The 14726-nt window shown below is 44.2% G+C and overlaps 1 protein-coding gene and 1 long non-coding RNA gene across 3 annotated transcripts in view; both read left to right on the top strand.

Moving 5' to 3' along the window:
• The window catches only part of KCNG3 (potassium voltage-gated channel modifier subfamily G member 3), a 39876-nt gene extending 25170 nt beyond the window's left edge, over window positions 1-14706 (top strand). For both annotated transcript variants that reach the window (XM_059659996.1, XM_059659995.1), the window contains exon 2: window positions 12732-14706. In XM_059659996.1, coding sequence (XP_059515979.1) covers window positions 12732-13377 — 646 coding nt within the window. In that variant the 3' untranslated portion in view covers window positions 13378-14706. The remainder of the gene's footprint in view (window positions 1-12731) is intronic.
• Window positions 1-14726, top strand: part of LOC132213434 (uncharacterized) — a 126737-nt gene that overhangs the window by 29244 nt on the left and 82767 nt on the right. The window lies entirely within an intron of this gene.

Genomic DNA, 14726 nt, shown 5'->3' on the forward strand with positions numbered 1-14726 from the left:
ATTATTTGTAGTAATTGCCTGTGAGTTTTCATGGAAACACGCACATTTTTTTTTTCCTCACAGAGATATTTATTTATTTTGTTGGCTCTATTAAAATGTCCTCCATACCTCAGAGGGGGCACCAAAAAAAAAAATGTCCTCCATTTTTACCCTTTTTGCCTCCCTCTACCCTGCCTCCACCCCCCTAACCACCTGGCTTTTACCACATTAGTGTCTGTGTCCATGGGTTATGCATATGTGCATAAATATTCTTTTGTTGATCTCTTTCTGTCCTCTCCATCCTCTTCCCCTCTACACTCTGATTTTTTAAAAAATGTATTTTTATTGATTTTAGAGAGGAAGGGAGAGGGATAGAGAGATAGAAACATCAATGATGAGAATCATTGATCGGCTGCCTCCTGCATGCCCCCTTCTGGGGATCAAGCCCGCAACCCAGGCATGCACCCTTGGCCAGAATCGAACCTGGGACCCTTCAGTCCGCAGGCCACTGCTCTATCTACTGAGCCAAACCTGCTAGGGCCACACTCTGATTTTTGGTGGAGATAGATATACTATCAGTAGCCCATGCCTTAGCAGAGCAAGTGTTATGGTCCTTGGATATACAGTCAAGAACGAGGTAGTTTCGTTGTGGAGGGTCATTGATCCCTGTTTATCCATTAGGAAAGCATATGGATCTGGCGCCTGTGTTGCTGAAACAGAGGTCAGAAGAGACGCTGCTGTGCAGTCAGGAGGTAGAGCCCCGTTTACCCAGGCAAGGGGGAGAGCTACCTGTTCCTGTCTGCTAAGTGAGAAAAGCAAGGAGAGCCGCGTGGAGGTGGTTACAGGGAGGAGAGACCCTGCAGAATAATAGCAGCCCCATAAAAACTCCCGAGTCCTCCGCAGCCAGTCCTCAGTGGTGGAGGAGTGACCTTTCTGTTCCTCAGTGTCCTTATCCTGCACAGATCCTTAAGAAATGGCCATCCAAATAGGGGCATGAATAAACCAAATATATCAAGCAAGGAACATAAAATAAGTATACCTTGATCACAACTACAAGGAAGACATAAATCCCAGCCAGGGTTTCATGTATTACGTAACCAATGAGTATCTATTATTAATCTGCCATGTATTTATTAGCTGGGTGCCTCGAGCAAGTGACTTCTCATTGTTGCGGTTTCCTCATGTGAAAGGGGGGAACATAGCAAAGCCTATTCATTTCAGTTGTTGTGAGAGTTGAATTAATGCATGTAAACTTACAGGAAGATGCTTGGTGCTGGAGTAAATGCTTCATGTGTGTTTTTATTCTCAGCAGTGATCCAGATTGGAAGACGCGTGGTATGGCTTCTTTCTGTAAGGTCATTAAAGTGCATTAAGAAAAAAAGTCTGCCGAAACCAGTTTGGCTCAGTGGATAGAGCGTCAGCCTGCGGACTGAAGGGTCCCGGGTTCGATTCCGGTCAAGGGCATGTACCTTGGTTGCGGGCACATTCCCAGTGGGAGATGTGCAGGAGGCAGCTGATCGATGTTTCTCTCTCATCGATGTTTCTAACTCTCTATCTCTCTCCCTTCCTCTCTGTAAAAAATCAATAAAATATATTTAAAAAAAAAAGAAAGAAAGAAAAAAAGTCAACAAAACTTGCCTTTCCCCCCATTTAATTGACAGTTGTGGAGAAAACACATGTGCGGACATGAAAGAGACTGTAGGTAATGTGGTGGACACTGATGTGCAATTGGTAGGCTGTTTTAAAAAATGTTTTTATTTCAGAGCGAGGAAGGGAGAGGGAGAGAGAGATAGAAACATCCATGATGAGAAAAAGCATCATTGATGGGCTGTCTCCTGCACACCCTCCCTACTGGGATCAAGCCTGGAAGCCGGGCATGTGCCCTGACTGGGAACCGTGACTCCTGATTCATGGGTTGATGCTCAACCGCTCAACCACTGAGCTACACCGGCTGGGCCTGTTGGGCATTTTTATTACACCATCTATTACCACGCTGTATGTGCCTGTTAGAACTGTGATGGAAGTGCCTTGTACATTTAAGTCTGAAAGCTTGGGGTAGGAAGGGTGTAACTTTTCCTGAGGTGGCACTTCTGGGGTTGAGCTGGTTGATTCAAGCTGCTGACAACTCCATCATGGTGATTGCTCTTCTAGTTGATCATGCTTTTCACTTTTTCTCAAAAACACTTTTTTAATTAGAAAAATAATATGTGACCTGGTAAAGCATTTAACACAGTAATTCTCAACCTTCTGGCCCTTTAAATACAGTTCCTCATGTTGTGACCCAACCATAAAATTATTTTCGTTGCTATTTCATAATTGTAATGTTGCTACTGTTATGAATCGTAATGTAAATATCTGATATGCAGGATGGTCTTAGGCGACCCCTGTGAAAGGGTCGTTCGACTGCCAAAGGGGTCGCGACACACAGGTTGAGAACCGCTGCCTTAGAGTTTCCAGAAGAACAAAGAGGCTTCTTGTGGCTGTGGTTATATCAGGGCTTAAGGTTCTATCAAAGTCACTTACATTGTGCTGGACAAACACCTATTAAGCACTTGCTAAGTGTCTGATGGGTTTGGGAAATAAGGGCAGGAGATACAAAGATGACTAAGGCAGAGAACTCTCTGAGGTGATGTGAATGCTTCATATCTTAATAGGAGTTTGGGTTTTAGAGGTTATGCATTTTTCAAAACTCAGTGAATGTACATGAAGGTTTGTGCTTTCATTGCATGTAAGGTTTACATCAAAAGAATATAGAAACAAATAATTGAATTCTAGTCAATGATATGTACTCTGAAGTTTTTAAAGGAAAGTACACTGATGTTTGTAATTTACTTTAAAAAATGCATCCAAAAAATAGATTAAACCAGCCGGCATGGATCAGTGGTTGAGCGTTTGACCTATGAACCAGGAGGCCACAGTTCAATTCTTGATCAGGCCACATGTCCGAGTTGCAGGCTCGATCCCTAGTGCAAGGTGTGTGGAAGCCAGCTGATCAATGATTCTCTCTCACCATGGATGTTTCTGTCTCTCTCTCCCTTTCCCTTCCTCTCTGAAATCAATGAAAAATATATAAAAAATAGATTAATAGTTGGAGAGAGATGAATAGGTGATAAGCAAGTATATTTAAACTATGAATGAATTTGCTTCATGTTTGAAATTTTTCATAATAAAATGTTGATGGAAAAAGATGAGAAGATAGCATCTAGGGAGACTGACCCTCACACAGCACAGTTAATGGCCTCTTATATCCTGTCCTACTCTTTTTTTTTTTTTTTTTTTTTTGGAGGTTGTTAGGTTGTGGGAGTAGATCTGGTTAGCAATAAAAGCATTTGCTCCCCTTTGGAGCCTGTTTGTAAACCTCTGAGTCATTCCCAGATGTACCTTCAGTCATGATGGATCAGAGTAATTCCAATAAGTGATGATGGCCATTGTTGAGGTCCTCCAGAACTACAGAAGGGAATACATTTTACATCATAACTTAGTGTACAGTTACAGCTAAATGAAACAAAGCTTCATGAAACTATACTTTGATGCACTCTAATATTTTCTCTGTAATTTCTGAAAATTGTCAGTTTTGATCCATCAAGGGGTTAAGAACCGGCAGTTGAAAAATGCTGCTGTTTGACATACATCATTTAGTGTTAACAGTGCACACTGTCATAAAATCATGAGCGTTTTCAAATGTTCCTTAGAATTTCAAAGCTCAACAGAGTCAAGTTTTATTACAGGTGCCACTGTAATTTCTTAGTTGTGTGACCTTGGGAAAGATGTTGAACTTTTCAGCCTCAGTTGTGTCATCTGTAAAATGGAGATAGTAGGGGAAATACGCACTTCATAGACTTCTCGAAAAGGATTAAATGAGATGGTGTCTGTGAAGTGCTTATTAGCACAGTGGCCAACTGAAAGGCCTCAATAAGTGGTAAATATTTTTATTAGCCATGAATCCATGAACTAATATGTTTGGGCCTGCCTCAAAGGAATCAGAATGGGCTTCAAAAAATATGTTGTCCCCTACTAGCTTCTTTTAGCTCTTTTTACCTATTTGTTTTTTATGGAAGTGACCTTTGGGAAGGCCCAATTGTTGGCTCTAGTGCTCAGTAAAAAGTACTCATTTTTCCAACAGTTGTCGGTGGTGGCATTGGCAAGAGTGTTATTCGGAAACATGGGGAATGTTGGCAGGTTTAGTGGTGTTTGCTGTTGGCGTCTGCCTTGGCATAATCCTAGGTGAGAGAGGGATGCCTGGGGTTTCTCATTGATTCATCTCCTTAGCATGGAATTCTGGCTAAACTGCATTTGACTTGGGGGGTGGGCAGGAGGAGCCCAGAGGGCCTCATTATGGAAGAGTTTACCTCTTTGAAATCCCCTCTACTGAGGAATTATTCTGCACCATTTGAATTTCCTCCTTTTTCATCTGAACAACTTTGGCTGCTGGTAGAAATAATTAAACAGAAAGTGTTCTGGTATTTCTGGCACAATTTAAAGTTTTTTACTCTTCTTAATTTAATAGAATCCCAGGATTTTATTGCTGGGAGAGCCCTTAGGAGATCGGTGCAACTCTGCCACTGGATAGGTGGGAGTCCTCCTTCAGAGCGGGAGTCAGCGCTCCCGCCCACGTGAGCTGGAAAACTGGAGATGTTTTAACCATAGGCACTCGAAGAAAACCATTCCTGTTACTACTCTATGTGGACCTGACTGCATGCATCACTTTATTACCTACGATTGCACCCCATTTAGAGTTCTCAGTGGCTTAACACAATGAAGATTTATCTGTTGCTCACATATCACGTTCAATCCGAGTTGGGCTCTTCTCTGTGCAGACCCTCAGGGACTTGGGCCGCATCTTGTAGCCAGTTAGGACACATGCCTTCCAGTTGCCATGGTGGGGGATCCGCACTCACTCCTCTGTGCTTCTGCCCAGAGGTGATAGAGTCGTTTTGCTCACGGCTCATCTGTCAGAACTGGTCATATAACCCTGCCTAATTGCAGAGGGGTGGAAATATGGGGGAGAAGGGGCATATGGAGTATTTGATGACTGTTACCAGGGAGAGTGATACTATGGTAATATATATGTTAAAACTATAGATTGGAAAAAAAAAATGTAGCTTCTTATTCTCTAGATTGACCACGTTTCATCACTCTCCCAGTTTTCTAAGCCTCCAGGTTCATAGAGGCCATCATGGCAGCAGCTTTTACTGATAGTCTGGTGGGGACAGGGAAGCTGCTGCCAACCACAGGGTCATGGGGCCCGGCCCGTGAACAGAGCGGCAGAGAATACAGAAGAGATCTTGAGATGGTGGGATTATCCTGGGTTATCCCAGCGGGCTCTCAATGCTGTCACATCTTCAGAAGAAGGATGCAGAGGGACATTTGACACAGTGACAGAAGAGGAGGAGGCAGTGGAACCACCGAGGCAGGGACTGAAATGAGATGGCTGTGAACCAAGGAATGCCGACAGCCACCGGAAGCTGGAAGAGGCAAGGAGTGGATTCTCTCCTAGAGCCCCAAAGGGAGTGTGGCCCTCCTAACACTTGATTTTGGCCCAGTGGTATCGATTTTGCACGTCTGGCCTCTAGAATGAGGGAGAAATAATTTTCTGTTGTTTTATGCCACCAAGTTTGTGGTAATTTTTTAAAAATATATTTTTTAATTGATTTCAGAGAGGAAAGGTGAGGGAGAGAGAGATAGAAACATCAGTGATGAGAATCATTGATCAGCTGCCTCCTGCATGCCCCACACCGGGGCTCAGTCCTGGGAACCGAACTGTGACCTCCTGGTTCATGGATCAATGCTCAGTCACTGAGCCATGCTGGCTGGGCTGTGGTAATTTTTTATAGCTGCCATAGGAAATATATACTTGGGTTCCCAGTTTCTTGGTGAGCAGTGGCTATTGCTGTTATAACCAGTGCCCGGAGGTGCCGGGAGCCGGTCCATCCTTGCTGTTTCAAGGGACCTGGCATATATGGCATATGGTTCTTAATATGTTTGCTCACCTTCTTGGCGCTGTGTTTTAACCAAGGTCACCTCTCCGAGAAAGGTTGAATCCCCAGGTAGGGATTTTCCCCTGAAGTTAGGGAGGGAATAAAACCACTCAACTAAGTGCCAGGCGGGTAATTAATCCCTTTAACTACGAACAATCATGCTTAAACTACATAATCTTTACTCCCTGGAATGGAGATAAGAAACGCCCTAACCTTTGTAATAGAAATTGACAGGATTAAAATCAACTGGTATAAATACGGATGTAACAAGACAATAAACAGCAGAGCCTCTCTGGAGATCAAGACCAGAACTTGGCTGGAGATCCTGGCTAGGCTGCTGATCAACTGAACGCTGTCTCCGTGTCATTCCTTCTTCGCCGACTCCGTCCACACCTTTGGGGACCCCTGGACCTGCTGGGGCTGGACCCCGGCATATGGCGCCCGAACAGGGTTCCCTTAGGTAAGCCCCCCCACACTCGGGATGGATAGGACTCCACCATAGGAAAAGGGTGGATAGTCTTCGCCTACTCCATCCACACCTTTGGGAACCCCTGGAACAGGATTCCCCTAGGTAAGCCCCCCTCCCCCATTGAGAACCCCCACACTCGGGACGGATCAGACTCCACCGTAGGAAGAGGGTGGATAGTCTTCGCCGACTCCGTCCACACCTTTGGGAACCCCTGGAACAGGATTCCCTTAGGTAAGCCCCCCCCATTGAGAACCCCACACTCGGGACGGATAGGACTCCACCAGGGTGCTACAGACCCCCCTATAGAGGATAAATAGGGTAAGAAGGTGGATAGTACAGAACTTAGATTGAGAAGATGTGCCATACTGAGTCCAAAGAAAGAAGACTCTGTATTGATTCTTAGATTGAGAAGATGTGCCATACTGAGTCCAAAGAAAGAAGACTCTGTATTGATTCTTAGATTGAGAAGATGTGCCATACTGAGTCCAAAGAAAGAAGACTCTGTATTGATCTTTAGATTAAGAAGATGTGCCATACTGAGTCTAAAGAAAAAAGACTCCGTATTGATCTTTTAACACATATGCTTGCTAGCAGAGGAGTTAAGGTTACTCCCAGTCAGATGGAACATTTTATACAAGAAATACGTCCATGCTTTTCTGAGGAAGGAAAGGTAAATGTAATGGCATGGGAGAAGGTAGGCCCAAGGAGCCTTATCCTTAACCCCACTGCAGCCTTTCCACCCTGGGAAAGTGCAGGATTGGCAAGCTCTCCCTGGGATGATAGATCAGGACTCAGGTAATAGCAGAAAGCGCCAATCCTACTCTTAAAATGGATACAAGAGAGCGTTTCAGGTTTTTCTTTTTAATGCCTGCTTTTAAAAAATAAAAAAGGGGGAATTTGCCGGGAGCCGGTCCATCCTTGCTGTTTCAAGGGACCTGGCATATATGGCATATGGTTCTTAATATGTTTGCTCACCTTCTTGGCGCTGTGTTTTAACCAAGGTCACCTCTCCGAGAAAGGTTGAATCCCCAGGTAGGGATTTTCCCCTGAAGTTAGGGAGGGAATAAAACCACTCAACTAAGTGCCAGGCGGGTAATTAATCCCTTTAACTACGAACAATCATGCTTAAACTACATAATCTTTACTCCCTGGAATGGAGATAAGAAACGCCCTAACCTTTGTAATAGAAATTGACAGGATTAAAATCAACTGGTATAAATACGGATGTAACAAGACAATAAACAGCAGAGCCTCTCTGGAGATCAAGACCAGAACTTGGCTGGAGATCCTGGCTAGGCTGCTGATCAACTGAACGCTGTCTCCGTGTCATTCCTTCTTCGCCGACTCCGTCCACACCTTTGGGGACCCCTGGACCTGCTGGGGCTGAATCAACTGGTATAAATACAGTTGTAACAAGACAGAAACACACAGAACTCAGAACACAGAACTAAGGACACAGGGCTTGGAAGACAGGACCAAGAGAGACAGAGCCTAGGCACAGAACCTACACAGAACATTCTCTAGAGACAGAAGAACTTCACTGGAGAGAGCATGCCGGAGGATCCTGGAGAGGGACTGGCCTCGGAGCCTAGAGACAGAGCCTAGCGGGAGAACATGGCAAGGGATCCTGGACTGAACCTGACTACAGAGATTGGCAGGAGAACCTGACTGGAACCTGGACACTGAACCTGACTGGAGAGCCTGGACAGAACCTGGCTGGAGAACCTAGCAAGGGAACATGGCTACAGAACCTTGCTGGAGATCCGAAGCAGAGCCTCTCTGGAGATCAAGACCAGAACTTGGCTGGAGATCCTGGCTAGGCTGCTGATCAACTGAACGCTGTCTCCGTGTCATTCCTTCTTCACCGACTCCGTCTACACCTTTGGGGACCCCTGCACCCGCTGGGGTTGGACCCCGGCATCTGGCGCCCGAACAGGGACCCCTACATAAGCCCCACTCTCGGGATGGATAGGACTCCACCATAGGAAGAGGGTGGATAGTCTTCGCCGACTCCGTCCACACCTTTGGGAACCCCTGGAACAGGATTCCCTTAGGTAAGCCCCCCCCATTGAGAACCCCACACTCGGGACGGATAGGACTCCACCAGGGTGCTACAGACCCCCCTATAGAGGATAAGTAGGGTAAGAAGGTGGATAGTACAGAACTTAGATTGAGAAGATGTGCCATACTGAGTCCAAAGAAAGAAGACTCTGTATTGATTCTTAGATTGAGAAGATGTGCCATACTGAGTCCAAAGAAAGAAGACTCTGGAATTGATCTTTAGATTAAGAAGATGTGCCATACTGAGTCTAAAGAAAAAAGACTCCGTATTGATCTTTTAACATATATGCTTATTAGCAGAGGAATTAAGGTTACTCCCAGTCAGACAGAACATTTTATACAAGAAATATGTCCATGCTTTTCTGAGGAAGGAAAGGTGCCGGAAAGGTAAATGTAGAGGCATGGGAGAAGGTAGGCCCAAGGAGCCTTATCCTTAACCCCACTGCAGCCTTTCCACCCCGGGAAAGTGCAGGATTGGCAAGCTCTCCCTGGGGTGATAGATCAGGACTCAGGTAATAGCAGAAAGCGCCAATCCTACTCTTAAAATGGATACAAGAGAGCGTTTCAGGTTTTTCTTTTTAATGCTTGCTTTTAAAAAATAAAAAAGGGGGAATTTGCCGGGAGCCGGTCCATCCTTGCTGTTTCAAGGGACCTGGCATATATGGCATACTTTTCTTAATATGTTTGCTCACCTTCTTGGCGCTGTGTTTTAACCAAGGTCACCTCTCCGAGAAAGGTTGAATCCCCAGGTAGGGATTTTCCCCTGAAGTTAGGGAGGGAATAAAACCCCTCAACTAAGTGCCAGGCGGGTAATTAATCCCTTTAACTACGAACAATCATGCTTAAACTACATAATCTTTTCTCCCTGGAATGGAGATAAGAAACGCCCTAACCTTTGTAATAGAGATTGATAGGATTGAATCAACTGGTATAAATACAGTTGTAACAAGACAGAAAGACTCAGAACTCAGAACACAGAACTAAGGACACAGGGCTTGGAAGACAGGACCAAGAGAGACAGAGCCTAGGCACAGAACCTACACAGAACATTCTCTAGAGACAGAAGAACTTCACTGGAGAGAGCATGCCGGAGGATCCTGGAGAGGGACTGGCCTCGGAGCCTAGAGACAGAGCCTAGCGGGAGAACATGGCAAGGGATCCTGGACTGAACCTGACTACAGAGATTGGCAGGAGAACCTGACTGGAACCTGGACACTGAACCTGACTGGAGAGCCTGGACAGAACCTGGCTGGAGAACCTAGCAAGGGAACATGGCTACAGAACCTTGCTGGAGATCCGAAGCAGAGCCTCTCTGGAGATCAAGACCAGAACTTGGCTGGAGATCCTGGCTAGGCTGCTGATCAACTGAACGCTGTCTCCGTGTCATTCCTTCTTCACCGACTCCGTCTACACCTTTGGGGACCCCTGCACCCGCTGGGGTTGGACCCCGGCATCTGGCGCCCGAACAGGGACCCCTACATAAGCCCCACTCTCGGGATGGATAGGACTCCACCATAGGAAGAGGGTGGATAGTCTTCGCCGACTCCGTCCACACCTTTGGGAACCCCTGGAACAGGATTCCCCTAGGTAAGCCCCCCTCCCCCATTGAGAACCCCCACACTCGGGACGGATCAGACTCCACCGTAGGAAGAGGGTGGATAGTCTTCGCCGACTCCGTCCACACCTTTGGGAACCCCTGGAACAGGATTCCCTTAGGTAAGCCCCCCCCATTGAGAACCCCACACTCGGGACGGATAGGACTCCACCAGGGTGCTACAGACCCCCCTATAGAGGATAAATAGGGTAAGAAGGTGGATAGTACAGAACTTAGATTGAGAAGATGTGCCATACTGAGTCCAAAGAAAGAAGACTCTGTATTGATTCTTAGATTGAGAAGATGTGCCATACTGAGTCCAAAGAAAGAAGACTCTGTATTGATTCTTAGATTGAGAAGATGTGCCATACTGAGTCCAAAGAAAGAAGACTCTGTATTGATCTTTAGATTAAGAAGATGTGCCATACTGAGTCTAAAGAAAAAAGACTCCGTATTGATCTTTTAACACATATGCTTGCTAGCAGAGGAGTTAAGGTTACTCCCAGTCAGATGGAACATTTTATACAAGAAATACGTCCATGCTTTTCTGAGGAAGGAAAGGTAAATGTAATGGCATGGGAGAAGGTAGGCCCAAGGAGCCTTATCCTTAACCCCACTGCAGCCTTTCCACCCTGGGAAAGTGCAGGATTGGCAAGCTCTCCCTGGGATGATAGATCAGGACTCAGGTAATAGCAGAAAGCGCCAATCCTACTCTTAAAATGGATACAAGAGAGCGTTTCAGGTTTTTCTTTTTAATGCCTGCTTTTAAAAAATAAAAAAGGGGGAATTTGCCGGGAGCCGGTCCATCCTTGCTGTTTCAAGGGACCTGGCATATATGGCATATGGTTCTTAATATGTTTGCTCACCTTCTTGGCGCTGTGTTTTAACCAAGGTCACCTCTCCGAGAAAGGTTGAATCCCCAGGTAGGGATTTTCCCCTGAAGTTAGGGAGGGAATAAAACCACTCAACTAAGTGCCAGGCGGGTAATTAATCCCTTTAACTACGAACAATCATGCTTAAACTACATAATCTTTACTCCCTGGAATGGAGATAAGAAACGCCCTAACCTTTGTAATAGAAATTGACAGGATTAAAATCAACTGGTATAAATACGGATGTAACAAGACAATAAACAGCAGAGCCTCTCTGGAGATCAAGACCAGAACTTGGCTGGAGATCCTGGCTAGGCTGCTGATCAACTGAACGCTGTCTCCGTGTCATTCCTTCTTCGCCGACTCCGTCCACACCTTTGGGGACCCCTGGACCTGCTGGGGCTGGACCCCGGCACGGAGGATTTGGTGGCTGGAGTGAAGACTGGGGAACGGTGGTTGGAGAATGGGGTTGGAGTGAGAATTTTTTTTATATCCCCCGTTTTTACCTTTTAAATTTGAACTATGCGAATGTACTACCTATTCAAATAATAAATAAAAGCAATCTTTACAGCCCTGTGAATCACGGTTAATTTTGTGTGTCTGTTTCCCTGACTAACAACCAGTATAACTTGTGCTCTGTGACATGCATTTTGAGGACTTCTTCTCAAAATGTTGCCCACGGACCTTACCATCTCGCCTCCTCTAATGTCTTCTCTTTCCATTGTACTTCTGATGTTTGGGTCTGGGTCAATGATGGGAAAGAATTATGTGAAGGAAAATGAATGATGGTGTAATAATTGTAACTTTTAATTAGAATCTAAAAATGCAATTTAATTAAAAATTACCTCCGAATTACCTCTCATTCTGGATCTAGGCTTCCTGACGGGTGTGCTGAGGTTTCATTTTCTCAGCCTGGGGGACTGTGGTCAGGGGCGAGAGTGGCCAGAGCCCCCGGGCTGGTGGCTTCCGCTTCAAGAATAGAACCCCTTGATGCCACTGTGTTGTGTAAATACTAGTATCTTCGGTTTAGTGTGTGCAGTGATGTGGAAAGGTTGGGAAATACTGCTCTGGCTAAAATGTGGCCTTATATTTTTAAAATGTCTGTTGCACAAAATAGCTATAAAAAACAAACAAACCAGTTGGGTCTTTGGGAAAACCCCAGTGATGGTTTGGCTCCAGTGCAGGCGTCCTCAGCCCCTTTCCCACTGCGACACTCGGCATGGATGGTGGCTCTGTGCTGGGGAGGCTGCTGGCATTCTTTCCTGCAAAGCCCCAGAAGCAGGCTCAGCTTCAGTGTCTCCCACACAAAGCCAGAAAAGAAGGCAGAGTCACATTTTAGGAGATGATCCCGAGTTCACTCTAATTTACCGAGAAATGCATGATTGAAAACCCGGGTGTGTCTGCTCTATAGGGGCAGAGCCCTCTGACCCCTCTCATAACTGACGTCACATTTCGTATTGTGGCTAGCCGAGTCCAAGTTCATTTCCAGTTCGCCAAGTAAGAGATTTTAAGTATTAGTGACAAGCGAAAAACAATGCAGTGGTATTACACGCAGTATACAAATGAGAGCTTTATCAAGTTCACTTGTCATTTGAACTGTAATATTTGTTGTTCTGTTACGTCCTGGTGGGTCTGATGATGTTGGTAATGCTGTCCTTTATGTTTTCTGGAATCAGTAACTGAATTAATATGTCAGTGTAGTACTATCTGAAGAGCTCAAAGAGCTATTAAAATGCTTAAAAATAAAATGATCAATTCTTCTTTTGTTCCCTTGACAGGATAATTGAAGCTATCTGCATAGGTTGGTTCACGGCAGAGTGCATCGTGAGGTTCATCATCTCCAAAAACAAGTGTGAGTTTGTCAAGAGACCCCTGAACATCATTGACCTCCTGGCCATCACGCCGTATTACATCTCCGTGTTGATGACAGTATTTACAGGCGAGAACTCTCAGCTCCAGAGGGCCGGGGTCACCTTGCGGGTGCTTAGAATGATGCGGATTTTTTGGGTGATCAAGCTTGCCCGTCACTTCATTGGTCTTCAGACACTTGGTTTGACTCTCAAACGATGCTACCGAGAGATGGTTATGCTACTTGTCTTCATTTGTGTTGCCATGGCAATCTTCAGTGCACTTTCTCAGCTTCTTGAACATGGGTTGGACCTGGAAGCATCCAACAAGGACTTCGCCAGCATCCCTGCTGCCTGCTGGTGGGTGATTATCTCTATGACTACAGTTGGCTATGGAGATATGTATCCTATCACAATGCCTGGAAGAATTCTTGGAGGAGTTTGTGTTGTCAGTGGAATTGTTCTGTTGGCATTGCCTATCACTTTCATCTACCATAGCTTTGTGCAGTGTTATCATGAGCTCAAATTTAGATCAGCTAGATATAGTAGGAGCCTCTCCACGGAGTTCCTAAATTAATGCATTGCAAATCAAGTCTTGCATACACCTTGTTTGTTAGAAAGACTTACTGCTACTTCATATTCATGTGTGTCTTGCTCGGTGAGCACTGCAGTGTGGTACTGTCATCAACTTGGTAGGGTAAGAATTATCCTTCCCAGCTGAAGGGATAAAGCAATTTACTTATTATGGAGTAAACAAGATTGAGACTGCAAAGGAAAAGTAATGATTTCTAGAGTTAATTTTAATACCTTATTTTATTTAGACTTGTTTCCTCCTCCTTGCCTTGAACAATGACACTTTTTTTTTTTGTTTTGAAGTATATTATTTGAACATTTTAAAATGGAAAGCTACTATTATCCAAATGTTTTTCTATCTTATGAATTTAGAAGAGTCTTGGAAGTTATGGTGTTTTTTGTTGGAGAGTAACATTTTCGTTTCTAAATGTTTTATAATCTCTCATATCAATGTCAGAAGTATCCTGGAAACATATGTCACATGCAAGAACTGTTTAACAAATACTTACAAAATTTGGCTGAATTTAAACTGTATAACGGAGCTAGATACAAGCAAGAATAGTATTTGGAAAACTTTCCCAGCATTTCTCAATTCTCGGATTTATTTTTGTTCCTATTATTCACTTTATCATGCAGCTTCATGGAAGCTGGAGTATGCCCTTACTTTTTCATTCCGGGTTTCTTTTATCTCTTTGCTGAAAGGGCTCAAACAAGTAATTTAGAATGAAGAGAGCTTGTATTATTTAGTATTTTATTGGAGTTTATTGTATTTTAATTCATTGCTATTACTAGGTGTTAATTGTCCTAACATTCAGATGTCCAAACAAGATTTCCACATAAGAAATAATAGAAGTGGTTTGATATTACAACCCATATTTTTCTTCTGCTGCTTTTTCCCCCACCTAAACAACATGGGTTTAAGTCTTACCAGGTGAAAGGATTTATATATATACCAAAGTCATACTTAGATGTTATCACTGGATTAACATAAAAAGAGGAATGAAATATTTTCTTACTCTTGGTTGCTGTGTAGCTAAGCCATTTTAAGCCAGCTGAGAGCAATGAATACATACTCATTTGATCTGATCTTCACCATCATAAATTATGACCACACCAAAGCTTCTTGCAATAATACTGAATAATATGCCACATTAATTTGGCTAGATTATTAGGCCTAGATGTAAAACTGATGACTATGTAGTGCTAAACTCTAGCAACGTGAATTAAGATTTTTGCTTTGTTAACCAGCTGCCATGAAGAAGTCAGTGTATATACACAAAAAGTTAAAGTCGTTGATTATTGAATAATTTAATGTTGTACACTGTAATTTAGTCAGCGGGGCAGGGGGGCAGG

Source organism: Myotis daubentonii, chromosome 12 (genome assembly GCF_963259705.1).
Source record: "Myotis daubentonii chromosome 12, mMyoDau2.1, whole genome shotgun sequence".
In the NCBI taxonomy this organism is placed as follows: Eukaryota; Metazoa; Chordata; class Mammalia; order Chiroptera; family Vespertilionidae; genus Myotis; species Myotis daubentonii.